At 42.8% G+C, this 27,571-nt stretch overlaps 1 protein-coding gene across 3 annotated transcripts; it reads right to left on the reverse strand.

The window, feature by feature from the left end:
* Positions 1–81: 81 nt before the first annotated feature.
* On the reverse strand, positions 82–27,112 carry STIMATE (STIM activating enhancer). Of its 3 annotated transcripts, none has more exons than XM_065749582.1 (8): positions 26,874–27,112; positions 17,132–17,180; positions 14,931–15,026; positions 11,843–11,964; positions 6,823–6,935; positions 5,825–5,902; positions 4,795–4,944; positions 82–4,087 (listed from the first exon to the last, which is right to left on the reverse strand). In XM_065749582.1, exons 1-8 carry the CDS (start codon positions 27,037–27,039, stop codon positions 3,974–3,976), a joined length of 888 nt encoding a protein of 295 aa, XP_065605654.1. In that variant the 5' UTR covers positions 27,040–27,112; the 3' UTR covers positions 82–3,973. The 3 variants fall into 3 exon arrangements, with proteins under 3 accessions (XP_065605654.1, XP_065605657.1, XP_065605656.1); XM_065749585.1 differs by lacking the exon at positions 26,874–27,112 and adding an exon at positions 24,790–24,926; XM_065749584.1 differs by lacking the exon at positions 5,825–5,902.
* Between the last annotated feature and the right edge of the window lie 459 nt (positions 27,113–27,571).

Below are 27,571 nucleotides of genomic sequence, written 5' to 3' on the forward strand. Positions count from 1 at the left end.
CAGGCTTAACTTTCCATTTGCAAGTTGGTTACAAACACTGAAGCAAGGTCACTTTTAAAAAGAATGAGCACAGAACCAGTGTACAAATCTGTAATAAGTCAACTTTATTGTAAACCTTTATACAATTGAATTACGTCAGATACCCTTAGAAGTCGAAGGTAACACTACTGATTAACAACGTGGTCCACACAGAGGGCAGCAGAATACAGCCGTTGATTTTGCTCACACAGGCTCTCCTCTGACCTTACTTACAAAACCAACACACAGTTTGAGACAGATACCCACGCAAAGACAGAAACACCTACAAAAGAGTCCCTTTTTTAAAGATACCGCAGTTTTACTTTGTAAAACTATAGTAGTCATTTTCAGTAATTGAACTGGAAGCTTTAAATACACAAAAAGTCTGCACCCCCATGCTGTAAGATCTACTCTGACTTGATGCGGCTGAATTTATTCTCTTCCATTACTGGTTTCTCCTGCAAGAGCACAGCGGAGTTGCAAACATGGGTTGGTCAAGCACAGTGGCAGAGATTCAACGCGATGCGATGCTCGGCTCCCTGCAGAGCCCTCTCCTCCCTCCCCAGCTCAGCTGGAATCGCAGCCAGCACCTGTGGGCAGGGATCATTTTGCATTGCTCTCATTTGCAACTCAATTTCTGAGTTTTCCCTGAAGAAAAGCTGTAGTACATTTTTGTGAGCAACATTAACATACAGCGTTTGACTACTTAAAAGTAAGACAAGGGGACCTGAACATATTAAAGCCAGAACTTGAAAATCACGTATTAGACAACACCAGTGTTTTAAATTTATGCAGGTGTGTCACAGGTGTGTGACATCAGGAACAGTTAATACATCTCAGCTGACCTGAATGTGGGAAATCTCATCTCCACCAACACTATTTTCTTCAGTAAGGTACAATCCCTTTCTCTTACTTTGGCATATAGTGTGCAGCTATTTTCATTAAACAATCACATTTGTTCAAGCACAGCCTGAATTAAACTTCGCTATGAGCTGTCAAGAACTGCATTAACCCAGAACGCCAATCTAAGCATAAACACAAATGCTGCCATGATGTGATATTATTCTCATTGGATCAACTCTCGATGAAACATCTACGGAAGCCTGCAGCAGCAGTGCGTGTCATTGGGCAGCACGATGCAGTGGAGTAGTGGGCAAACACCTCCCCCTGCACAGGAGCACTTCAGACAGGAGCATGCCATCTTGTACCTACCGTGGCAGTTCCCATTTTCATCTCCCAGAGAGGAAAAGTGCCAGTTGTACACCTTTCGTTTCTTTTTCACATGATAACACAAAACGAATAGCAGAAAACCAGGTCTGGGTATTTGGTGAGGGTTGTGAAGAGGAACTTTGTCGTAGCAGAAAAAGTTAGAACTGCTTTTCTCCCTCTGAAGAATACAGTCCTCCTTCTATTACTGTGGTACTTAAAATACTTGACTTCTGCCTCTTTGGCTCATAGTGCTTCACAACATCATCTTGCCAGGCATATTGAAATCTCAAACTAAGCAACGTTTAAGATAAGAAAAATTAGGCATTCGTGTACCCTTGCTGAAATCATCTTCAAGAAACTACTCCGCAGTGCCATTCATTCTTTAGTACTTGGTCAATGAGTTTGAGGTCTGCTCAAAACAAATATTTTACATGATTAAGGCCATAATTTCATACTGACATTTCACAGACTAAACATGAGACTAGATATAGATACCACTTCAATAATTTAAGTAATAAGAGGAGGGAAAAGGAAGATAAAATGAAACCTTACACAGTTAAATTTGTGTGCGCTGCAGAGTTGATGAGGATAGCAATGACTGAGCAGTGGTACGTAGCACGTGTGACATACTTTTACTTCACTAGCTCAATCTGAACAAAGCCTGTGCTGAAAATATAAACACATTTATGACGAGAGCCAGCCCCAGCTCTTACATCTCTTTAGGACAGCGAGCTGTATGAGACTATTCTGCTGATGAAAATGAATTCCCTGAAGTACTGTGCTTTTAGAGATGAGAGCCTGCCCAACTGTCAATAATCACAAGATGCGAGTCAATGGAATTAACAAATAACAAAACAAAAAATGAAAACAGAAGCAACACTGTTGAGGGACATTTCCCCATTTCCCTACCCTCCACCTCAGAAAAATTCAATTGAGCTTCCATTGTCGTTAGTTTCTAGATTTAGTCAAAAAGAAACACTAGTATTTAAACTTATTGCAGTTATTACATTTCAGTGCACAGTAACAGAGGTCAGTGGCTCAACTAAACTTGCAAACATCAGGTTTGGTAAAATGTCCCTTTTAGTCAGCTGGACAAGCTGAGGTGTTACCTGAAGTCTCAGAACGCTGTGTTCACCTCAGCAGCCAAGCAGGAAAAAGGAATGCTGGAACGGTGAGAAGGAAGGGAGCGCACAGTTCAGTATTTACTAAGGCCCAAGAAGCACATTTAAGTGGTCTGGATAATAAATCACTTTAAGACCTAGTAAATTTATAAAAAATGTAAAAAATCTTACAAAGTTCTGAGCAGTTTTCTGATGAAACTGTTTGGTTTAAGGCTTGGAACACTTCTGATGTCCAGATACTAAAACAGACTTGCAATTATTGTCTCTGTTGTCACTTCTCTGACACACTGCCTTGTCCTGAACAACGTTCAGCTAAGCAAGGAAAGCTGTCAGAAACAATCATTTAGAACGTACATAAAGCAAAAGGATGTCACTGAAAACACATCTGCAGGGTTTTAGAGCAGCCCACGTTGTCAATTACTGGAAGGCATATGCTGAGAACTGCAGAATTCTGCAGTGACTGTACTATACCTCTCTGTTTTATACACAAAAGGATAACCAGGCGGACAGGACATTAAACAGAAGAACCCATTTTTTAAGCACACAGCATACAAGATTGCTTTGTCAACAAAAAAAAAAAGCATGGGACAGAATTATTCACAATTTCATAACACAAGTCCTGCAATCAGACCAAGGTTCTGGATGGCAGGCCCTACACAAAGAAAAGCTTAAGGAAAGTTCCATCCCTCTTGCATTACCCGAGAGGTACACACAACAGATTTTCAGCAATGGAAATAATTAAATTCATCTGTGGATATTCATTTTACAAATAAGTAATCAATCGTGACAGATTTCTGTTATACACTAAAGTGCACATTTGTCAAATACACAAAAAACACTTCTTATTAAACAAAGGTATTCTCAAATCATGTGGTCAAAATCACACCAAGGACTGCATTTTTAGTGACATTTGGTGATTTCAGCAGTGACAGAGAGCTCTTCCCTTTGCAATCCCTTTGTCTGAAACCAGGACACAGGGATAAAATGATTTTCACTACAAATCTTTTGACCTTTTCTGCACAAAAAAAGGGAACGGCACCCTTTTCTCTGACAAAGAGAATCTTTAAATACAACTGTATGAAAATATAACTTAAATATAAAATAGTCAAATAGATTTGAGGAGTCTTGGAAAAAATCTTTGTTCCACCTATTAGTTCCATAGGTACCTGGAAGCAAGTAAACATTTGCATTTAAAAAAATAACATTAAGTTACAGATTGTAGCCATAAACTATTCTGCTCTAGGAATTATGCTGCCAAAGCACGTTTTAGTAATAAAACACACTCTAACTTATTTGATTTGGATGCCTTTTAGAGAACATACTACACTGTACCATTCAGTAACCATAATGTTACTGTATCTGTTTTCTCTATCTTCTCTGAAACATCAGATACAATCAGCTCAGTGACTAGTCCTTAACAGTGCTGCTTTCACGTATGATGAAAAGACATTCTTGCATAATTGGTCAGTGTGTCTGTAGTGCAACTGAACTGCAAGTCTTCCAACTGATTGCATTAGGTTGACCTTGCTTTTGAGTCAGTTTGTATGAAAGTGAGAAGCAACATTAAAACCCACTGACTGAGAAGTTCTTGCCATGAAACCTGCAAGCACAGGTCCTGGAATGCGTCATACTGGCAGACCAAAACGATGCTTCTTCTTAATGGGCTTTAAGTTGGTCAGTCTACGCAGGTCCTCTTCCGTGTCTGATTCCTCCATTTCATCATCAGCAGAGATGAGGATCTACAAACAAATTACAGTTTCTGAATAACATACAAAGTCACAGTCTTTCTTCATTTTGCTCTTTACGCTTGCAAAGCACCTTACTACAGAATACAAAGTGGATTTGCAGCCAGTTCTATCCAACAGCATCATGCATCCTACCTAGAACCTCAAGCAAGCTTCAAAGAAGGATGCATGCATATTAATTCTACTACAGTGAGAAACTCTACACCTAAGCAAGAGAGTCCAGCACCTCCACAACAGTGGGGGCAGCTTGCTCTTAAAGTGAGAGAGAATATATAAGCTCTCTAACCACATTTGCAATATGATAGTCATTTTATTAAGAAAAAGAACAAAAAACAGCAACATCACCAAACACATATAGGTAGCACTGTATACAATCTCCAGCTTTCTCTCACTTTAAGCTACTAACCTGTCTTCAAATCAGAATTGCCTATTAGCTTTGTACTGAGTAGAGCTTGTAGCAGCATTTGCAGTGTTACACCTGTGACATTTATATATACATCCTGCCTTCCTGCCCACCCAAGGAAAAAAAACAGCTAATGAGTGGTGCAACAATGCCATCTACTTATCTGCTTTTCAACTGCAAACACTAGGAAGCATGCAAAGAACATCAAAACCAAGTTCACAATGTTACAGTGAAATCAACGGCTTGAGGGATGAATTGGACTGATACTGCATTAATTGTAATAATGAACTTTTCTTACTTCTGACTCTGACTCTTCATGTGATGCTGCTCTCCTGTAGCGGACTTTGCTTCCATTTCTTGAATCCTGTCCTGCTTCTTTCTCTTCAAGTTTAGCTTTTGTCTTTCCTTTCTTCATAAGAAAATTATCTACAACCCAGAACATTAATGCCTGGAAAAGAGAAGGAGAAAAGTGACGGTTCAGTTCTCAGATTAGCATATGCTTATTTGGTCAACATGTAGACAGAATCAGGAAAACTTAACAATAATTCTCAATTGGCCAAGAAGTTAGTTTTATGTAAGTATTCAGCCCCATGGCTTATTATACACATCTACTTTCCTTCTTGGAAGAAGAGGAGAAAACAAGAAAAACTACTGTTGTTCAGAGTGGTCATTAACTCCTCATGTAGAAACCAGAGTGGCTTGAGGCAGACATTTTAGTGCAGCAAAGCTTTCCATTTCAAAGAAAGTCCATAATTGAGCAAAATAAGGAGAGAAGAAGCTGACAGCAGTTTCATAAACACAGTTTGCATTTCATAAACACAAAGACACCATCTGTGGCTCTAGTCTTGACTCCCAAACTGCTGGAATAGATTGCTTTGGGAAGGATGATGGCACATTTGCACTTCTCCTCCATACCTGTGTCGAACAGCTGTGGTCAGACACTGGATACTTCACAGTGCAGCTATCCTTAGCCTAACTGCTTTCTAAGGCAAATTTCATTGTCATTTTATAATCTCTGTGTCAGTTTTCCATTATTAGATTCAATCTACTCAAGTCATCAGCCCAAAGAAGTCAGTGAAGCACTTCTACACCTCTCCTGAGCCTGATTACAAATAGCTAAGTATGGGTCTCAGCTATGTGCAATCGACACATCCAGGCAATTTCTCCTTTCTTTAACACTTTTCCTTTTAAAAAAATTGGGGTAATTAACACATCAAGGTACACTGTGCTTTAAGGAATAATGTTAATTAAGCATTAACACAATTTAACTAATGGATGGGAGAAAAATACAAGTAAATATCTCATAGAAGCATGCAAGTTGTACTGACATTAACAAAGAAGGGAACTATCAACATGACGATAGCCAGCTCCAACTGGGGGTTCTCTATAGGATTCAATAAAGCTACCTGTGAAAAGAAAAGGATTAAATTCAGATCATGGCAGCATGGGCACACAACTGGAATAGTAAGTGCAACCACTGATGTACTACCTATCACTACGTGAACAGTTCATGTGAACAAAAAAAAGGATAGATTGTAGAAAAGGAAAGTATTTAGGAGAGCTTATAAATCACCACAGATCAGTGAGTGGGGCTGGCAAGAAACTTATCTTTGTCATTTTTGTTTACAGGAGTCTGAAGAGACACTTTCACATAATCTCGACCATCTTAGAGCTGCATGTTCCCAAGGAACATGTTTTTAAGTCTTATCTTAAGGAAATTTAAACAGACCACAGCTATATAAAACACATAGTAAGATAACTCAGTTCCCAAATTAGCCCAGACCATGTAGGAGGGACTAAATGGTTTTAATGTGCTACAGCACCACACACACATCACTCTCACTGTTAAGTTACACAGATGCTCTCAAAATGAATCCAGTCATCAGCAACTAGCTTCCCCGAACCACTGCAAATTACCAAAAGCCTACAGTTTACTTTTATGAAGAAGGTGATGCAAAGGAAATTTAAAATACTATAGGGAAGAAAGTGAAGTAGCTACAAATACAAGTAAAAAAATAAGAAAAGGAGACATCACTATCTATCTTCAAGAGCGTTCAGACAAGTAGATAGAATAAAATTTTATATATTGCAGTGTATACAAAAGAAAAATGAACAAGCTATGATAGGATATTCCTGCCAATTAATGTCAGAAAGCCTAATCGAGGAACAAAAACGTATCACTCCTACAAAATTAAATGGCACTGAGAGCAGTAAGTTACTATGCTTGAGGATACGTCAAACCAGTCAGCACTGGAACATTGGAAATCTATTGCTTTATGGCTTGCACCTGAAATTTATGTCTGTAAGATGCAGTAAAAATACAAACCTCCTTCCATTGAGGTATCAGAAGCACTATAATGATGATGGTTTTCTCAAATGTCATAATCATTATGTACAGAGCACACTGACCCATCCAAGCACTGCACTGCAGCGGGTCACCTGCAAGAGAGAAGAAAAGTTCAGTATATGCATATGGTTGATTTTACCTCACAGCAAACACTTCAGAAAAGCAGTATGAGAATAACAGCTACACTCTTTTTGGGTGCCTTCCCATACTTCTTAGTGCTGTTCCTACCACCCCCGCCCCGCTCCACCCCATGTTAGCACAAATAGGTTACCTTAAACATCTTTCCTCTCCTCAAAGCTTGCTTCTGTAAATACCCAATGATACTTACAGCAACAGGTGAAAACACCAATATAAAAATTTAATTTAATAAAATGTTCATCAGGATCACATTTCAAACTCAAAGGGTCTGAAATTCTGCAGCACCCCCACAGGACATGGCAGAGTGAAAACGTGAGCACCCTGTTATCTGCCTGGACAAAAACTATCTTACTCAAAGATTTGTACAGTAAAACTAATACTAGATTTTATGGATGCAAGGAGAAGGAAAGATAAAAGAGAAGAATGGTAGCGTTTCACTGGAAGCCAAAAGGAAGCTTTACTGGGGGGGGGGGGGGAGGGCTGTTGGCTCTTTATGCTTCCCAACAGCCTTCTGCACCATCTTCAACTGCAGCTTAGAACTTGTCAGCCTAGGGATGAGTAACGTGCAATGGAAATTCAGATGCCTTTGTGTATTTGTAATGCATAATGGATAGTTGCTACTTCCTTTTCTGGAACATTTCTGAAAGACTCTCAATGTTAATACTTGGTGATGATCTTAAGACTTAACTGTTTGCTGCATAAAAAAAAAATCACACCGGAGTCCAAAACAAGGGACATTTTCTAGTAAGAGGTAATGGATCAACACTCAGTAGTCCAAGACAAAAACAGTTAAATGCTTAAGTTCTACAATTATGTACTGCAATTAAGGCTTACTTTGTAAAAGGAAATGAACAGTGATAAAATTTGAAGGCAGAAACATCATCAGAAGTGAGAAGTAAACAACTGTCATTCTCCTGGGGATGGGAAGACTGAGTCAGATTTGACAATAAAATTGTGTACTCCATACTTTTGTTTGCATTCTCTAGTTTTTTTCACTAAATAACAAATACAGAAAAAAAAGAGATTTCTGGTCATCCTTTCAAACTGTACTTTTTAATATAATTTAAAAAATCATGCAATTCAAGTGAAAAAGTATTCAGTAGCAACATCATATCCAGGAAGTGATCCCAATGATATTTGGGACATTTGTACATGATTCAGCACGTTATCTCAAATTTATGAGGGAATTGGCTGATGTAGTTGCCAAGCCATCCTCGATGATATCTGAAAAGTCATGGTGGTCAGGTGAAGCTGCTGGTGACTGGAAAAAAGACAACATCACACCCATTTTGAAGAAGGGTAGAAAGGATGACTCTGGGAACTAATGACTTATCAGCCTCACCTCTGTGCCAGGCAAGATGATGAGGCAGATCCTCCTAGAAGCTATGCTATGGAAGAGAGGGAGGTGATACAGGACAACCAGCATGACTTCACCAGACAGTTAAGGCTTTTGACACAGGCCCACATAACATCCTTCTCTCCAACTTGGAAAGATACTGATTTGACATGTGGACTGCTTGATGAGTGGAGATCTAAGGGCTCCTTGTCCAGATGGAGACTGGTGCCAAGTGGTGTCTCCAGGGATCATTACTGGGACCGCTGCACTTTAATATCTTCAACAATGACACTGACAGTGGGATCAAGTGCACCCTCAGCCAGTTTGCACATGACACCATGCTGTGTTTAGCAGTCAACACACCTGAGGGATGGGATGTCATTCAGAGAGACTCAGACAGGCTCAAGCAGCAGGCCCAGGTGAACATCAAGAGGTTCAAAAAATCCAAGTACAGGGTCTTGCACTTGGGTCATGACAGTCCCCACTATCAGTACGAGCTGGAGGATGTAAGGACAGAACACAGGCCTGCCAAAAAAGACTTGGGGGTACTGGTGGGTGGCAGCTTGACATGAACCAGCAGTGTGCTGCTGGTTCTGAGCAGAGACCACAGCTGTGTATTTGCCAACTGAGCTTGTTGTCAGCCAGGGGGATTTGATCACTTGTTTGTTACTCCCAGCAGCTAAAGCAACATTAGGAATGCAAGAAGGGAGAGGGAATGCAGAAAACATTCTTTTTGGTATAGATCACAGCTGCTTTTCTCCTCTTTACGTACTCAAATATATTAACTGATTACACACTTCTATTAAAACCCAGCCATTGATGTTATGAATCTGAAAATACAAAGCTGGAAATATGAAAACAAATCTAATAAATGTCAAAATTCTGACAACAAAGCCCTTACGAGAGCACCATACTAGCAGGTTCATAAGTTAACATGCTGTACAAACAGCAACCCTGTTGGCATCTTGGTATCCATTCTTTCCTTGAGACATTTACACTTAAAAACTACCCTCCATATAAAGAGTGGCTTTTAAAACCAGCAAGGCAACAGCTATTTTTATGACAGCTTCTCCAGTAATGAATCACCAGGGATCAAGTAATGGAGCTAAGATGGGAAATGAGCTCACAGTGAGAATGAACTTGAGACAAACGATTATTTAGGCTCTAGAAACACAAACATCACTCAGTCAAAGGAAGAGACTTGCTCTTTTGTGAGGTTTGTTTTTTCACACTTGCAAACCAACTGAAAACACACTCATCTTCAAGCACACTTCCTTTAGTACTTAAGATAAAATATCACAGATCCCTAACACATCTCAGTGAGCAGATACCTCAGTACTCATGGAAGCTACACACCCATATTTACCTCCAAATGTGAATCTAAACACTGCTGGGACTCCACAGGACTGCTGTTCAGTCACCTGCTTTTACACCATGTCATTTATTCATTTTTAAGAATCTTATGAAAAGGCAGACAACAGTTTTCCTGGAGCCAAGGCAAGAAGTTTAAAACAAAATGAAAATATATGGGATTTTTTTACAGAAATGACGGTGGTGCTTAACAGAAGAAGACAACTTACCCTTTTTAAACAGCTCCTGATTTTCTGCATAAGACCTAACCATCCTGCCCAGCCATCAATAATAGCTTTCCATCTGTTACCCAGTTCTCTTTATACTAGAAACCTTTCCCATACAACTAATGAAAACAAAGATATACAGTGCACTTTTTATTAGTACTTATCACAGTCTGTTTAATAAAAAATAAACAACACAGGCTAAGGCCAAGAATAGCATATTAATGAGGATATAACAATGTGACTATGAAAATGATCTGATATTGGAAGAGAAACTAATTACAGAGGAATTACACAATTTCCTATGCCACTACACTTTGTTAGGTCTGCTAATTGAAAAATGACAATGAAGATTCAATCCCAGCCCACTTCAACACTAGAAATAAATTCAGCTGTGAATTTTAAGAGCTTACCTAGTGCATAGCAGATGCCTAACTAAAACAAAATCAGGCTCATTTCAGAAGTCAGAAAGAGATGGAAACAGTTTCAAGAAACGGAATATACCCCCTGCATCTACTCGTTCACCTAGACTACTTGTTTGTAAAAGTACTTCAAGATAGGAGAGGATAACAGTGTTCACAAGGAAAACTGATGCAACAAAAAAAGACATGAATGCTAGCTGAGAAAAAAATTTAAAAAAAAAGAAGAAAACAAACAAAAACCCCAACCCTGAAAGAGATTTGGGGTAGCGAGTATCAAAGCAAAGTGCAGTTCAGCAATATCTCAGACCTTTCCTTGCTCTTTTCCACTCCCTGGGCATTGGTGCTTAGAAACCGAATTCTGGGGAGTGGTCTGGAGAAACTGGTTTCTTTTCTGCATATAGTGAATTTTCTGATGGTTTAGCCCTGGGCCTGAATTCCTGGAATAGTCAGATGAGCATGAGTCCAAGGAAAAGAGTGGAAACATTTGAACAGTGGTATGTGGGAAGAAAAGAAGATAAAGATAGTTGTGGCAGTGTAGACTTAAACAGCTTAAATTGTCATAAACTGTAGCCTAAGAGATGCACATTCATGCTACATAAACTAGTGCACCTAGCAGTATAGGCAGCTATTTCTCCCAGGATATAAGCTGGGCTAATGAGGCTAATGAGCTACAGTTTTCCTAACTGTAGTGTTTTCTTTCCTAGTAAAGAGCCATAGCTCTCTTAACAGACAACCTTTCCCCCATTCTTATTTCAAGAAGCTTCAAATGCAATCTTTAGTGCTTATACAGAACTTCCATCCCCAGCCAGCCAGACTATGCAATCTGAAAATGTCGCATTGAACAGAACTGAATGTTAATGTCAAGAACTCTCAGTGAAGTTATTCTGCAGCTGCAAATCCATAACTTGTGTAAGTCAGCAGACTGCTGTGACTATCAGAAGTCAAAGCCCACACTTTCACACAGAAGTAATTTCACTGCTCTATCCTTTAGCCCGTAAGAAAGACTTGTGCATTTTTCATCAAGCCCTGTGTGCAGGAGTTGAAGTAAACCAATGTGAGGACAAGCACATTCTCTGCACAAAGATATGTGCTCATTTAAAGAGGGCTGGAAGGATGCTGAACCTATATCTTTACACAATGGCATGTGCTGCAGTGAAATTTTTATAGGAAATGGTAACTCTGGCTACCACTTACTTAAAAGTGTTTCAGAGTACAGTTATCTTGCTGCTGTTTTCCATGAGATTAGACAATACTTTGATTTGATCAACCACTCCCAAAAAGAAGTAAATACAGCAATACAAGCAGTTTTTCCAAACTTACTAAGTACTTAAGACTCACTGAACTTGTCAGACTTGTTAAATGCAGTCCTTGTACACCAAGTTACAGAACTTGCAGGAATGTAAGTGACAAGCGAAACATTACAACAGCCATTATGACAACTGTGCTATGACTAAAAGATCAGCTGTTAGCTGAAACATCCTGAAATTCTGTTTTAGAAAGTGTTTCAGTATAAGAAAAGAAACATTTACCATATTCCCCAAAGCGCAGGGACTCCCACTGCTGCCATTCCACAATGCTGCTGACTGCACGTATACCCGCATAGATTAACAGCATTCCTAATGTAGCATCTAACAAGAAGTTGATAAGGTACCTGAAAAGAAAACCATAAAGAAAGCAAGGAGCAAGAGTCCGTTTAACTTCACAATTGATAAATGTGTATGTAAGTTGAGAAGTTGGAACACTCCAATTAACCATTTACTCACTTCTGTAATTACACAGCATAACATTTAAATAGTTTTATCAGAATGTCAATATTCTGTTTCAGACCTTAGGCTTTAGGTGCAACTTACATTTCCACCAGCATGGGGTGTATGCAATGCCTGCAGGCACTATCAATATTTCAAATTACTGAGGGGTTTAGTGGAAATGATTTACTTTAGCACTTTAGATCTTGTTTAAAAGACATTTGAAACTGAATCCAGAACAAAATTTCCCACAAAACAATAATTTGTATGGGACACGTGACTGCCACACTACCAACTGTTTCACGAGGAGCTTCTGCAATCTTACCTATGCTTTAAAAACCTAGAGATTGCTATGGGTTTCAAATTAATTCTTAGGCCCATTCAATGGTGCAACTGGACTTCAGAGTGCCTCGTGAGCCCACGTGGTTTGTTTACTACAGCTCCATTTTGGTTCAACAAAACAGCAGCTGAGAAAGACACAGCGAAGGTCATCCCTGCTGAAAGCCACGCAGTGTATCCTTGCAACCGAGACGCCTACTTGGCAATTCCCAATGCTAAAGTAAACCCTAGAGTCCATAAGCTCTTAACTGCAGTGATAAAAATAACAGATCAGACATGTGGGCTTTTGATGATTGCAGATTCAAGTTCATGTGAACAAACAACATCAGAAAGAGGAAAGCAAATACAGAACACATGCATTCAAAGCACTAAAGGAGCTGTTCTGACCCTCAAAATCCCACTCAAGCAGCAGCTCGAAAGTAAAAACGAATCAGACATGCCCTGCTTCAGCCAAGATGCATTTGTAAGCTTTTTAAAAATAGTTATTTTCCAACAGTCACGTGTCAAATTATAGTTTGAATGAACTAGACAAACACTAAAATCTAGGCTAAGCAGAGGAAGCTCAGCAACTGCAGGAGTTCACAGGTTGGTCAGAGCCACCAGGGGCTGCTCTAAGCCTGCAGCAGGAGAGGCAGCGCAGCAGCAGCTGGCAGAAAGCCCTCTGTCCAGATCTGCTGCCATCCCACTGCTGTGTTGCAGAGGAGGCATGCCCAGCACCCACCAGTGGTACCTGGTGCTGAGGGATGCTGTCACATACTTTGTTGAGAATTCTTCAAGCCACAGCACATCTGTCTGGAGCTATTTTAACAGGTGCATTGTCAGCTTTCATCTTATCCTGCCTGAGTTAGAGCACAGCAATAAGAGCAAAGCTGATAAACACTAGCTGCCAGTTGAAATTCTTTCCGAGCTTCACAACCTTCTCTAAAATGACATTTTCTGGTTTTGTTCGGAAAATAACCTACAAACTACAAAATAGAAAACTATCCATGTTGGAGTTTGCTGAGCTAAATTACTATTATTTGAACTCACAGGCAGAAATGCTGCATCTACTCAGCAATTTTCACCTACTCATACCCTTCAGGTGTATTTCTTCCCAAGAAAGGAAGAATGACTGTGCTTGACATAGCATGCTGACAACAGGGAGGACCTGGACCCTTATCTTAGACATTGGACAGCTCCACAGAGTTATCCTGAGAAGGCTGAATGACACTTCTGCCTCCAACCCTCCTAGCTGCTGTGTGCCATGTCACACTTATGTGAACAGAGGAATTTGAAAATGAAGTTACACGGACTACCCAGACACATGCCAAAGACCTTTTGTTCTGGAACCTCAGCAGCCAATATAAAAGAGTTTTGTGATTCTAAGATATTTCAATGAAGTACTAGGCTTTATCGTCAAACACTGACAAGTCTAGATATGTTTTCATTAGCTTACTTAAGATACATATATGAAAATGGAACAAAAGCAATTTGCAACTGTCATTCGCAATGCATTTACCCTACCAAAATGCTGAGGTGGGAGAAGAAAAGCAGTGTTTTACTGGCACATTTACATCATATAGGAACAGAGGAAACTAAGGAGAAATAAAGAGATCTCTTTAGTCTTATGAAGCACCACAAACATATTACTTGAGCCTTTGGTTATCAAAGGACAACAGCAAACAGCTGCCATCATCGAAGTAACTGCCTTCGGTTCTAAGGGGCAAATGACTAAGCTTTCACAAATAGTTTCACAGCTTCCATTAGCAGAAATGCACAGGCTTCTTTGTTCATGAGTCCCATCAGGAACAAACCCAAACAATTACCATTTGCTTCAGCAGCTCCTGTGATGAGCCTGACAGGATCTTAGTCACAGATTCTTCAAGTTTAACACAGTACAGTGAAATGCTTATGTACTTAGTCACACTGCTTTGAGTGTGAGATTGCAAAATTAATTTCTGCACTAATTGCTTAGGTACCAGGCTAGATTTCCTGCTTTTAACAGTGAAAATTATATTGCAGTAGTCGACGAAGGTTTTTGAAGGATATAAGAGCATGAAATTTTTTTATTATTATCCCTGAAAGCAACCTGATTTTATATTAACACCTTACTGTATAGAATGGTGAAGTTGAGGTGAGCATACATAACTTCACGTCCTCTGGTCCTTAGTATCTCTCACCTCCTTCAGCAAACAGCTTCTTATTACAATGTGCATCTTAAGTCCTCATTAAGTAACTGGAGGAGGAGAAGTAATAGTTTATCCTCATTCTAAAGCATCCATACACAGACCAGAAAAAAGCACAAAAGCAACCAAGCAACAAACCAATCCTAAAACAAAACAAAACAAAACACATTCCTAGATCCTGGCAGCCTAACACTAACAGCAGATTTCAGATCCCTGATTAACTAAGCTTAAAACAAAGGTTTTTGAATGTGACTGACTTCTTGCATGCAGACTGGTTTCTCAGACCTATCTTGCATCAGTGTACAAGTACAGCAAACTCAACAGCAGAACCTCCATACAGATGAATGGTACAAAAATTAAGTACTCACAGTGAACAAGGGTCTTCTTCAGTAAGGTCTGATAAGTAGACATTTGCAAAGTGGATGAACAACATCCCTATGGCTTGCTTGGAAGTATCTAAAAACCTGCATATGGTAAAAAAAACAGCTATTAAGACACACAAAACTGTTTACAACACAGTAGGACATGGCAAATTTATAATAAAATTACATCCCAATTATTAATTTTTCATAAAATTACACTAGAAATGCAATGTGCCAAGGTAATTAACTTACTTAGCAATGTTCCACTTTATGTTTAACACTTCAGTATATTTTTCCTTGAACCTTGCTGACAATAAATGAAATCATGAGGCCTTGGCACTGTGAATTAGAAAATTACAGAGCTCCTCCTGGTATCATATGGATTATCCACAAGCTCATCTTCACTAAACCTAGCTCAGTCTTTAATAAACTCCTCTAAACAACGAGTATCCCAGGCTCACGAGAGATTTCTGTTCTTTCATGAGTTTGTATTTTTGGCATGTTTATGGGAGGGACAGAAGGAAAACCATCATCACGTGGTTGTTGATGGATAACTTAATAGCTAATTCCTTTATATAGTGCATTTTGCTAAGGTGCCTTCTTGGGTATTTTTCACCTGGAAGCATGAAGAACCCTCAGTGAATTTCAGCTAAAGCACAACAGCTCATTCCAAAAGAAGCAACAACCTTGAAACCACTATCTCCACAGCAGGAGGCAAAGATGGAAAGAAAATAGTTTACTACTTATTGGGAAAATATTAAAAAGCACTTAGATATAGATTCAATATTGATTTGGGTACCTTATAATTCATTTATTATCTATTTATTATTATTATTATTACAGCTTCCAATTATTTTTTAAATATAGGAATTGTGTCACAAGTATTATATGGGCAAGAGTATGTTCTTTATGTAGCCCATCACTCATTATGCCTGTTGTTTTTATGTCTTAAAAAAACCCAAACAAACAAAAACCCAACCAAATAGATCCAAACAACACTTTCTGCCTGAATTTATCTGTCCTTTCCGACAATTTGGTATTAAAACTTTGTTCTTCCAAATTCATTGTGCAGCAGAGTGCACGATGTTGGCGACGAGGCAGGAGGCCAGCACGCCACTTATCTAAACACTACAGCATATATATAAATAACAATACTCAAGTCCCAGAGCTAGATTCTTGGCTTAAAAATTGAAAGCCAACAGACTGAATTTCAGGCTGAAGTAGGCTGTACACGAAGAATTAGTATTTAGTTTTTCCATAAAATAAACACCTAGATTACTTATGAAAAGTAGCATTCTATCAGATGAATTTAAGCTATTGGAAACAAGCCCATAACTAACACCACTATAGTCTTCAACACCTGGAACAACAGTGTAATGCTTACATCTGCCTACAAACAAATATTCATTATACTGGCATCATGACAAGAAAACAGTACTTTAACAGTAATGGGAACGTATTTTTTTACCATGTATTCTTTTATAATTTCATAAGCTATATTTTTCACCATAACGTTTTCTATCCTACAAAAAAAAAACCAAAAACAACACAATACAGAATATGAAGCTTTTTTGAAGCTAAAAGCTTGTACAAGTTTGTAGATGTTAAGATGCATCTTCATTGCAGTCTTCCAGTACTTAAAGGAAACTTTTAAGCAAGAGAAGAATCAACTTATTACAGTTTGTTAGTGATAGAACAAGGGGGAATGGTTTTAAACCAAAGGAGGAGGATGTAGCTGAGATGTGAGGAGGAAATTCTTTACTCAGAGCAATGGCACCACTGCCAAGAGCTGTGGGTGCCCATCTCTGGAGGTGCCACAGGCCATGGAAGGGCCTTGGGCAGCCTGAGCAGGGGGAACAGCCAGACCACGACAGGGGTGGGGCTCGCTGATCCCTAAGGTCCCTTCCAATCTAAACCATTCTATGGTCTTAGGGCAGTTCTAGATTCTATCTCCAGGAGAAGGTGAAACTTAAAGCTGTATGTCTAAACATATATTTGTGGTGGTATCTGGAAGCATACCTGGAAGGGAAATACCCAAAAGAATCTAACATTTTAATGACTGATATATTTTGGAAATTGTTTTGGTCATCACATTCTTGTCATTGCCTATTTTTTTTTAAATTATTATCACATGCAAACAGTCATTCTCTCAATACATAAAACACACAAGAAGCCACACTGAAGGAATAAACCACACAGTAACGTACCATATCCTCCAAGGACGTCTTTCATGCTTTGGTTCTCTGAACCGTTTCACTAGAAAAGAAGAAAAACAATTGGAGATAATCAGCAACTCCAACCATGAGAAATACTGAGAAGTAAAAACAAATCTCCTTGCAGAAGCATTATAACTCTTCAATAAATTAGGTCTCACTCAATGGCATTTCACTTTATCAGTTCCTAAAGATAAAGATTTTAAAAGAGACCTTATCCCTCCTATCACCTACCAACCGACGGCCTGGCTGCCAGCATACCCACACAGAAACATCACCTACTGCCCCACTACCATTGCTGCAGCCATAGCCTTTATGACAACGCAACCAGGAAACTTGATTTCCCATAGTAAAGCAGGTTCCGAACATTAGAAAAAGCAGTTTCTTTCACTCACTGGAGACCAAAAGTCAAATAGGAAAGTATTGCTTGCAATGTATGGGCAAACTATAACATCAGAAAGAAATCAAAAGGATAAGTAACAAGAGAAACGTATTCTCTGACAAAGCATATTTATTTTCTGAGTGACAAATTAGACTCCTGTGTGCAAACTGAATTCCAAACAAGAGTTTGGGCAGATTGTAAAATCAGATACTGCTTTCTCAAAAAAAAAAAAAAGAAAAAAGAAAAAAGAAAAAAACCCCCAGCAAAAAAACAAAAGCCACCACCAACAAAAAAATAGTATTAAAATAAATGTCAACTACACAAAGGTACAGAAACACAGATATGTGACTATTTCAATCTTGATGCTTCCCACAAGACAAGCCAGGGTGTCCCCAGAAGCCCCAAGCCAGATGGAGAACATGAACTATGGGCTCAGACAGACTGGGGTGACTGGGGCACCTCTGGGATGCAGCATCACATCCCAGTGGGACATGGCATGGGATGCTGGGGATGAGCATTCTGTGACTGCACAGGACTTGTAGGGGAGGATCCAAAGGGCCACTGCAGCTTCTGCTGCTCCATGCCAGTGGCTCCCACAGACTGGCTGCTGCTCCAGCTGCATGCTGCTCACTCATCTGGTACATGTCAGCAGCTCACCAAAGGTACCAGGCAATGGAAACCTTTCCATGAAGGATGGGTCCACTTCCCTCTACTGCCCAAAGCACAGAACCTTTCCACACCACCAAAGGTTCCATGCTCCCTACCAGTGCCTTTGATACCAGCCTTGAACAACTATCCATGCTATTATTTCAGAAGTTACTTCCTAAAAAACATGTGGCTGTTGGAAATTAAACGTTGCAAGAGGAAAAGACTGCATGCTTACACCAAAAAACAGTTGTGACAGCAATACTCACCTCAGGTCTCTGCAAGCAGCATGCCATAAATACACAGCTTGTGCTACACCATGAGCAGCGCTCAGCTGAATTAACCAGCTCACAGCTTGCAGCAACTGCTCCCCCACGCCATGGATTGTTTTAATTACCTTCACTTTCACAAAATGGGGCAGTGCACAGCAAGCATAGCTGTGGGCTGGCTCCTAGGGGCTGGGGAAGCAGCCCCCACCTGCCCCAAACAGCCAGGCACTGGGTGCTCATCCGCACCAGTGCCAGACATGCACCGCAGCTCTCAGCAGATGAAGAGGAATTAGCTAACAGTGCTCCTAATTTCGTGCTCAATTATAAATGAAGAAAGAAGTGCTGGTAGTTTATACATTCGATGCCAGAATTTTTCAGGAAAGGAAATAAAAGCACTTCTGCAACAAGCATGGGAGCTGCCAGATGGGCAGATAACAGACTAGAGAGCTTGAAAGGCAGAATAATGCAGACTCAAGCTCTTTAGTTGTCTCCCTGTTTGATGAAGTTGCTAACAATAACTCAGGACAGATTTCACTTATTTTAAACTTTACTTTGGAAGGCTGTCAGAACTCCAGATCTGCTTGTCACTACCAATGCTTTTTCCACAACAGTGGGAACTCTGTTACAAATAAACAGTAATTCCTGAACATCCCGTGCTTTGCCACAGAAGGACAGCTACCATTGAGTTATGTCATCCATGGTTATCTCCTGCTTGAACCTCTCTCCTTTACACTCTAAAGCAAAGTTTTTCAAAGACCACAATTGAAGTTGCACTTGAGCCCCCCTTACCCCCTTGGCAGCAGCAAAGAAGGAATAAGAAATTACAGATTTCCCCAGACCAACTTTGCAATGAACGTTATGCCTGAATGAGCTGAATCAATGCCTTGCAAAAGGGCAACAGGTCTGTAAGCCACATGCCACTGATGTGGCACTGTGACGCTTAAGAGCTCACTATCTCCCTCCATTCAGTTGTTTAAAAAAAGAGCATCATTTTTTACTTGTCTATTTTAAAGGGAGGTATTAAATGCATGACTTTGCCAGCATCAAAGACTGAAAGCAGCAAGTGCTTTTGCCATGCTGCTCATTCCTCCAGATAAAGCAGAGCAGCACTGTGCGCCCGGTAATTCACTTTTCACCCCACTGTAATTCCTTCTTCTCTCTCTGCAAGCATGATGCCCATAAGAGCCTACTGCTCGCTTCCCTACAGAGGAGCCCCACCTCCCTCCTGCTCACTCCGCTTGCCTGCCTGGGGCCAGCCGCTGGTTTCCAGCTGGGACAGAGGACACACCAGGAGCAGGCACTTTTTCACTGCGAAAAACATGCATCAGTGAACCAATACTGCTACCTGAGCTGTGGAATACAACAATTTAGTCCTCTCCAGGACACACAGACAAATGAATTACCCGAAGTCTGTGGCTTTTTCCTTGCTAACATGTGCATACTTCAAGCTGAAGGACTGCTCCCCAAGCAGCAGGCATGCAACAAGCAGACCCCATTAGCAGCAAGCCTGCTCCGTGCATCCTGTTGGCAGAGCTGTGCTGACAGGGCTGCCAGCATGCGGAACCAATGTCAGAGCACAGCTCCCAACCCAGACACTATGCCAACAGCCTTCTTTTCCTTCCTATTTTTCCTCCTCTTTCTCCCACTTTTTTAAGGCAAAGCTTACCTCTCAGACATTCAACCTGACTTGGCAAAGATTCAGACACAAGTTCCCACCCTCATTTACAGGCCTGTTTGCCAAGCAGCACTCTAGAGCTCAAAACCTGTGTGCAGACTGTACTGTGGAAACAGGAGGACTCAACTCCTCGACTCCTGGAAGGCATGCCGAGAGTGCAGCAATGATATAAACACAACTCTGCAAGCAAAGGTTAAGCAGCACAAGTCCATGTCACTGGGCACTAAGCACTGATTTACGATGCATAGCACCATTTTCACCTATAATGTTCTTGGTCAATAACAGACGAAGCTTTCCTGACATCACTGGCATGACAACAGGCATCAGTGAACTTGAAGTCATTCACATCAGTTGTTTCAAGTCAGCAGCTGGAAACCCACAGCACCGCCGAAGCATGGCAACAAATGCACCCGTCAGAGAGCTGACCAGTCAGGCCTGCAGCTGGAGCCATATTAAAAACAGAAGCCAACTCCCAGCTGTGCCTTCAGACAAATCCAAACACCACATGAAGCTGTTTTTCTTCGTAGAAAACACAGCAAAGGGAGGCCAGGGGTGGATTTACACTGTTTAAAGTCAACTGAAACTCTAAGTAGCTTTGCTAACCAGATTTATTCTTACACTGATGAAACAACAGAAGCACTGCTTTGCGAAAGTGAGACTCATTTCACACAACACCAACCGCCCCCCAAAAAGCAAAAAAGATATACAAGTAACCTTCACACACCACTTTCACTGAAACAAACAATGAATGGAAAGTTGATGGCCAACTGCCATGTAAGTTCCTTCAATACAGTGTCTCTACCAACTAGGTCTTTATTCAGTAAGGATGAAAATGGCAATAATTTCTGAGTGCAGGAGCACTACTCTTAATGATACAGCTTCACACCTCTTAACACTTGTGGAGGTGTCAAAAAGCTTCAGAACACTAAAACCTAAGACCTGAACTATAAGGCATATTCACTTCCCCACTGCACGTCCTAGCTACTTACACTGTCTTCCTTCACTTGGTGTAATATGTTGTGGTACAGAAAAGAGAAAGCATAATAATTACGATAGATAAACGCATATATATGAATGCATATAACAAGTGATGCATAGCAATTGGACACTATACCCCAACCGATGCCCCTGAGCAGCAGAAGAGAGTGAGATGAACTCCCACTCCCTTCAAAACTCTTTCCACATGATGTCACACAGTATGGAATATTCCTTTGGCCAGTTTCAGTCAGGTGTCCTAATTCTGTTCCTTCCCTGCTCCTTAGGCCCTTCGCCGCAACCACCCTTGTAAGCACTGCTTAGCAGCAACTATAAACATTGGTGTTATCCACATTTTTTTCTCCTAGAACCAAACTCGAGCATCAGACCCAACACTCTGAAGAAACCAATTCCATCCCAGCTGAAACTAAGACAAACTGGGACACAACACACACCTCTGAGGCACAGCACAGCCACCAGCTCCCGAAGAATAAGAATATAAACACAACCCGTGGGGCTATGCAACACGTACCTCAGGACTGACAGTAGGAACACAGCTCCTCAGCACCCGAAGCAGCAGTGGGTTCAAGCTCAGTTGCTCCTGACTGAAGCACCATCCCTCTTCCACCCACAAAGGCAGAATGGTGCAAGCTCCAGGCTGATGTTCAGCCTGCCAGGAGGAACAAACACTCTGCTTTCAGTAGGGTGCACTTTTGGCTGTGATCATGAAGCCTTTGAGTGGGAATGTGCTGTGAGAAGGTGAACATTTCCTGCATGCAGGCGTGAGGAAGCAGATGTGGTTCTCCATTTCATCAGCATCATCCACACAGATAAGACCTTGTCAGATACTTGCTTGAGTCTGTAAACTTCATTAACCATGAAATTAATATCATGCAGAGTGCAAAAATGCATAGTATATTTATGCAAACCAGCTCCTTACAAATTCAATTAAAAAACATTAGTCAAGAACATAAACTCATTACACAGACTACAGTTAAACAACAGGCTAGCTAACAGTTCAGAAGTTAGTTCTGATTAAACACAGCTTTCAGTTTATGGATAATTTATCATTTTCATAATTGCCAACTGTCAACAGAATTGCACCCTTTTTTCTAAACATTTCATGGCGTGAACGACATGCATAATTATACTCAGAGCAATCTAATTATCTGCAGTAATCTTATTATTATATAATTATACTTGGAACAATCTTATTATCTATAATTATATCTATTGAATCACAGGATGGTTTGGGTTGGAAGGGGCCTTAAAGATCATCTAGTTCCAACCCCCTGCTATAGGCAAGGACAATCTCCCTCTACAGCAGGCTGCCCACAGCCCCATCCAGCCCGACCTTGAATGCTCCCAGGGAGGGGGCATTCACAGCCTTGCTGTGAACACAACCTGTTCCAGTGTCTCACCACCCTCACAGTAAAGAATCTTTTCCTAATCTGTAGTCTAAATCTGCCCTCTTCCAGTTTAAAGTCATTTTCCCTCATCCTGTCACTACATGCCCCTGTAAAAAGTGCCCCCCTGCTTTCGTGGAGGCTCACTCCATGTGTTGGAAGGCCAACAGAAGGTCCCCCTGGAGAAGAGCCCAGCTCTCTCAGCCTGTCTTTGTAGGGGAGGTGCTCCAGCCCTCTGATCATCTTTGTGGCCTCCTATGGACCTTCTCCAACAACTCCACGGTCTTCTTTTGTGGGGGCCCCCAGAATTGGATCAGTACTCCAGGTGGGGGCTCACGAGAGCAGAGTAGAGGGCAGAATCACCTCCCTCATCCTGCTGGTCACACTTCTCTTGATGCAACCCAGGATGCAGTTGGCCTTTTGGGCTGCAAGAGCACATTATGAATTATAAGAATTAAGAATAATAAGAACATTAGAATTATGAGAAGATTTCTCCTGTGTTCTGTAAATGCACAGATGCATATTTAACAATGCCAGAAAGCAATGGTGGTCTTCTACAGAAATAAGAAACAACTCCAAAATTTTACTCCAAGGTTTCATTCAGGGCTTTTTTTTTAATTCCCAGAGGGAAAAAATCAATTGAACAGCTCCTGACACTGCCATGACTTGTCTTTGCACGATGTGATGCCTGTGAGCAATGCGTGTCTGTGACTTGCAGAGCCTAAAACGGACCGATGTATGTACTTTTCTAAAGAACACTATAATATCTGCTCAGTAACAGAAAGCAAGTAACAAACTTTTACCTATATGGCTGCCTTTTTTTCTCTCTTGCTGTGGCTCTTAAGGCCCCTCCCATTTTTGTCTCGAACACGAATGAGGATGCCCCTGAAAGGACTGTCGCTTCATTTAAAGAAAACAACAAGCAGCCATGCTGCCCAGCAAGTGGCATCTCTCCACGAGGGGGAAGAGAAACCTCCGACCATCTCCAGGCAGCTTCACCCGGCTGGGTAAAGCCCCCCTGGGGCTGCCACGCTGCGCGGCCCCGGAGCTGTCCGCGGTGCTGCCCCGGGAACCGCCACCGCGCTCCGCAACGCTCTTCGCATTTTTAAAAGCTTCTCAGGCAGAAAAATCACCGTGGGAAACACCTGCAAACGATACGCTCTACTTCTTCGATAGCTAACGAATAAGCGACTTAACTTTGGAGAGGTCCCTGGAATGACTGTGATTTCCCTCTCGAGTCCCTGCTCCCCAGCACGCTAATACACATCACCATTTCCCCTTACTTTGATAAAAGCTTTGAAAAAACTTTGAAAAGTGTACTGTTGCTACAGCATTTCAGATCGTCCTGCATTACCCGCCCTGGTGACTCGTGACAAGCAGCAGCAGGTAGCTGTGCTCCTAAGGGCAGATGAGGTGGGAAAACCCCCAAACAGAATGAGCAGTGCTCCAGGGAGGCACGAGTCCTCTGATAAGCACACTCTGCATGTGAACTACGCACTGAAAATGAAGGAGTGGCAGTTTGTGACAGACAGGCAAAAGGGACCAGCAGCAGGGCTTTTCCCCACAGCTCTGCACAGCTTTAGTCCAGAAAAACACTGTCACCTACAATGATATGACATGCATGGGAATACTGTGCCAGCTCACTTATCAAAAATGCTTCACTGGAGAATGCTCAGAGGGTGCTTGGGACTTCTGGCAGATTACCCTGTTTCACAAAAATATTTAAAATGAACTTTGTGGCACCAGTAACAGAATCCAAAAGTACTGCACCAAAAAATAAAAAGCCAAGAGAAGCAAACAGCATTTAAAGCAGCATCACTGAGGTCAGGCAGGTGCACTGCCACGCACACTCTGAACCAACGCAGGTTGCCTTGCTGTCAAGCACGAACACCCATCCTTACAGCAGTGGAAGCCCATTAAGGCTTCCTGTTACCAAGAGGCTTGGCTTCCAGAAGCCAGGCTGGAAAACTACATTTAAGCAACAGACTTCAAAAAAGCAGGCTAGCAGACTTGAGAACTAGTGGGCAGGATCAAAAATGCTGACCAATCCAAGATTTGCCAGAAGGAGGTAATTTTTAATTGGCATGCTCCCTTTTGCAGTGAGTTACAGAGCATAGCTAGCAGAGAAGCCACAGAAGTGCTCTGCCTTGACTACAGCACAACTCCTGGCGTAAAACTACAGTGTTTGGGTGAAACCCTTCCAAGACACCTCTGCTTCACACCCAGCCAGAGGCAGCACAGCAGCAGGCTGTGGCAGTGCTGCGTTCACCACCTACTTGGGCAACACAGCAGGAACTTACTTTTCTGGGCTGTGAACAGAGAGACAGGCGACGAGGTGTGAAATCAGAGCAATTCCAATCATGATTCTGGATTTCTCAGGCCTCTAAGAACAAATGCAAGCTACTCTTAGGCTGCAGGAGTTAGTGAGCTAAATGGGAAGGAAGCTTGGGCTTGGTTTCCACTGGCTGCTCCACAACCTCGCAACGAGGTGCACTGTCCCTGTCACACAAGGTGGTGCTTGCCAGCATCACAGGGAAATTTTGGGGAGGCCGTGGTGGGACCGTGGAAGACAACATTGGAGGAGAGCTGAGAGCATAATGCATAGCAGCCAGGTAGGTGCACGTAAGAAGGTCCCAAGCTGGAGTGACAAATGTTATGCAGTTCTGCCTTAGAACAGTCCCTCAGTCATTTGTAGATGGACATCCAGTAATGAGATCCAGAAAGTCCTCCTCTTTACCATAACCAGAAAAAATATTTACTTAGCAGAATGTAAGCATGGTAAGATCCATCTAGAAAAGAGGAAGCTATGGTCACCTTTTGAACTTCTCATTTAAATGTCAAACCAAGTATTTTTTAAAGGAAAACTGCCTCTGTGCATAAAGAACGGTTCCAGAATACATCCTGGTTGATTTTCTTTTCATTTCTTTTTCTACAGAGGGTCCTGCACCAATAATGACAGAAGATCTCCTTCTAAGGTTCCCTTCCCAAGAAGGCAAGTTCCTTTCGAGGAAGTTTAAAGCAGCAGCCAGTCATCCACGAGTCCTCTGCTCCTTGGCTTACTGCTGAAGGACACTGGAGAAGCTCTGCTCAGCTCTGAGCTGAGGATGAACGTCATGTGTGTGGGTAGCCCACCACTGATCCGACAGCTGTTCCACATCTCGGGCTGACCCTTGTCCCTCAGTGCTGCTCCCTGTTGTGTCCAACACCTGGAGGGCTTCAGTGGGGAGGTATTTAAGCCTGAAAGCAAACACATGGGTCTGCTTATTTCCTCACTGCTCCGGCCACGTGACCAGGCTCCGGGGCTGTGCCATCCCTGCATGGGGACAGGGTCAGCTATGAGGGTGCTAAGGTCACGATTGCTCTCTTGTCCCCAGCACAAAGACCTGATTCTCTTTCCCATCAGATCTGGCTCATGGAGCATGGAGAAGGCCTATTGGATTCACTGAAGCAATTTTTAAAGATTTTGGAACAGCAGACCAGACATTGTCTAGAACAGGACAAAAAGGGCAGTAACAGCAAGGCAAAAGCAGGAGACTGAACAGAAGCAGTGCTTCCAGCACAACACAGCTCCTAGCTGTGAGGCAAGCACCCCCTTACCAGTGCAGCTGGTCTGCATGTGAGGGTCAGCTTCTTCTCCTGGTAGAGTTTTCCAAAAATATGGAAAACACTGCACTGTCAGCACTGGGACAAAGTAAGCTCTGCTGCTTTCGATGTAAGCAGAACAAGTTGTGAGGCTTTTGCTGCAATCTCCTTCAGAAACAGATTCCTTCTCTCAGCAGTACCTATGAGGACCAATGACTTTCCTTCCCGTCCCACCTCTCGCAGTTACACGCGCTGCACTGTGAATCTCCTGGTCCTTCGTGGTATGGAAATACTTAACCAGAATGAAGTTGGGATGCGCAGCTGACAACTGGGCTTCTCTGCTCCCAGCTCACACTTGCTGCATACACTTTTTCCCAGTGTTACTAAAAATGCATCAAGTTTTAAGCGATACCATCTCCAGAAAAAAGCATTACCTCGACAAAGAGCACTGGTAACTCATCATCTTTTGATACAAACAAGCGTTTCTCAAGGACTGCATGTCAATTCTTAACTCCAAAAACATCAAGCACGTTGATGAACGCACCACCCACTTCAGGAGGCTTTTTCCCGTGGCCAAGCTGCTGACGGCCCCGGGCACGAGCACGGCCCGACTGACGGCCGCGGCTCAGCAACGCGGGGATGGCCGCAGCGCACACAGCCTCACCGCGCAGGCGGTGACGGCGCGCTCCAGCACGCGAATAAACACGCCGGCGCTTCCGACCGAACCGCGGCATCACCGCGCTGCCCCGACGCCGACAGGGGCCCGGTCTGCAGCCGAGGTCCCGCCCCTACCGCCACTCACGCATGAGGGTGCTGAAGGCCACGACGCCCAGGAGCCCCTGCAGGAAGATGCCGAAGCTGTCCATCAGGGCCCCGTTCTCGCAGCCGCGCTCTCCCGGCCCCGCCGCGGGCTGCGGGCTGAGGGCCGCACCGAGGCCGAGGCTGCCGTTGGGCGGCGTCCCCCCCATGGCCGGGCCCGGCCGCTGCCCGCCTCAGCGGCGCATGGCGGCGGCGGCGACGTCGCGACCGGCGGCCTTGGCCGCGCCCCCCCCCCCCCCCCCCCGTCCGCTTCCTGCGCCCGGCGGTCCGCCCCGCTGCGTCACGGCGGGCGGGGCCCGGCCTGAGGCGCGCCTGCTCACGGAGCGCCCGCCGGGAGCGGGTCGGGCCGGGGGGGAAGGGCCGCCCGCTTCCTGCGGAGCCGCGGCTGCTCAAGGCCGACGTTAAACTCATCGGCCTCGTCCCGCTCCGGCGCGTCTTTCGAAGCCGGGACGGAGTCCGCTCAAGAGGAGGAGGTGCGGCGGGGAAGCACACAGCTCGGCGCCGCTGTGCTGCGCGGCCCTCAGGACGCCGCGGAACGGCCGTCACTCAGCACAGCGGCCTACACGGACGCTGCAGACGAGGACTGGTGCCACCTCCCACTCACACTCCATGGGACGCGCGATGGACAGTTTCCCCCACACCTCTTTGAGATGGAAAGAATCACTCCCCGGGAAGCAGCAG

The sequence above is a fragment of the Cyrtonyx montezumae genome, unplaced genomic scaffold (assembly GCF_038088225.1).
Source record: "Cyrtonyx montezumae isolate F1298 unplaced genomic scaffold, pur_monq_1.0 scaffold_6, whole genome shotgun sequence".
In the NCBI taxonomy this organism is placed as follows: Eukaryota; Metazoa; Chordata; class Aves; order Galliformes; family Odontophoridae; genus Cyrtonyx; species Cyrtonyx montezumae.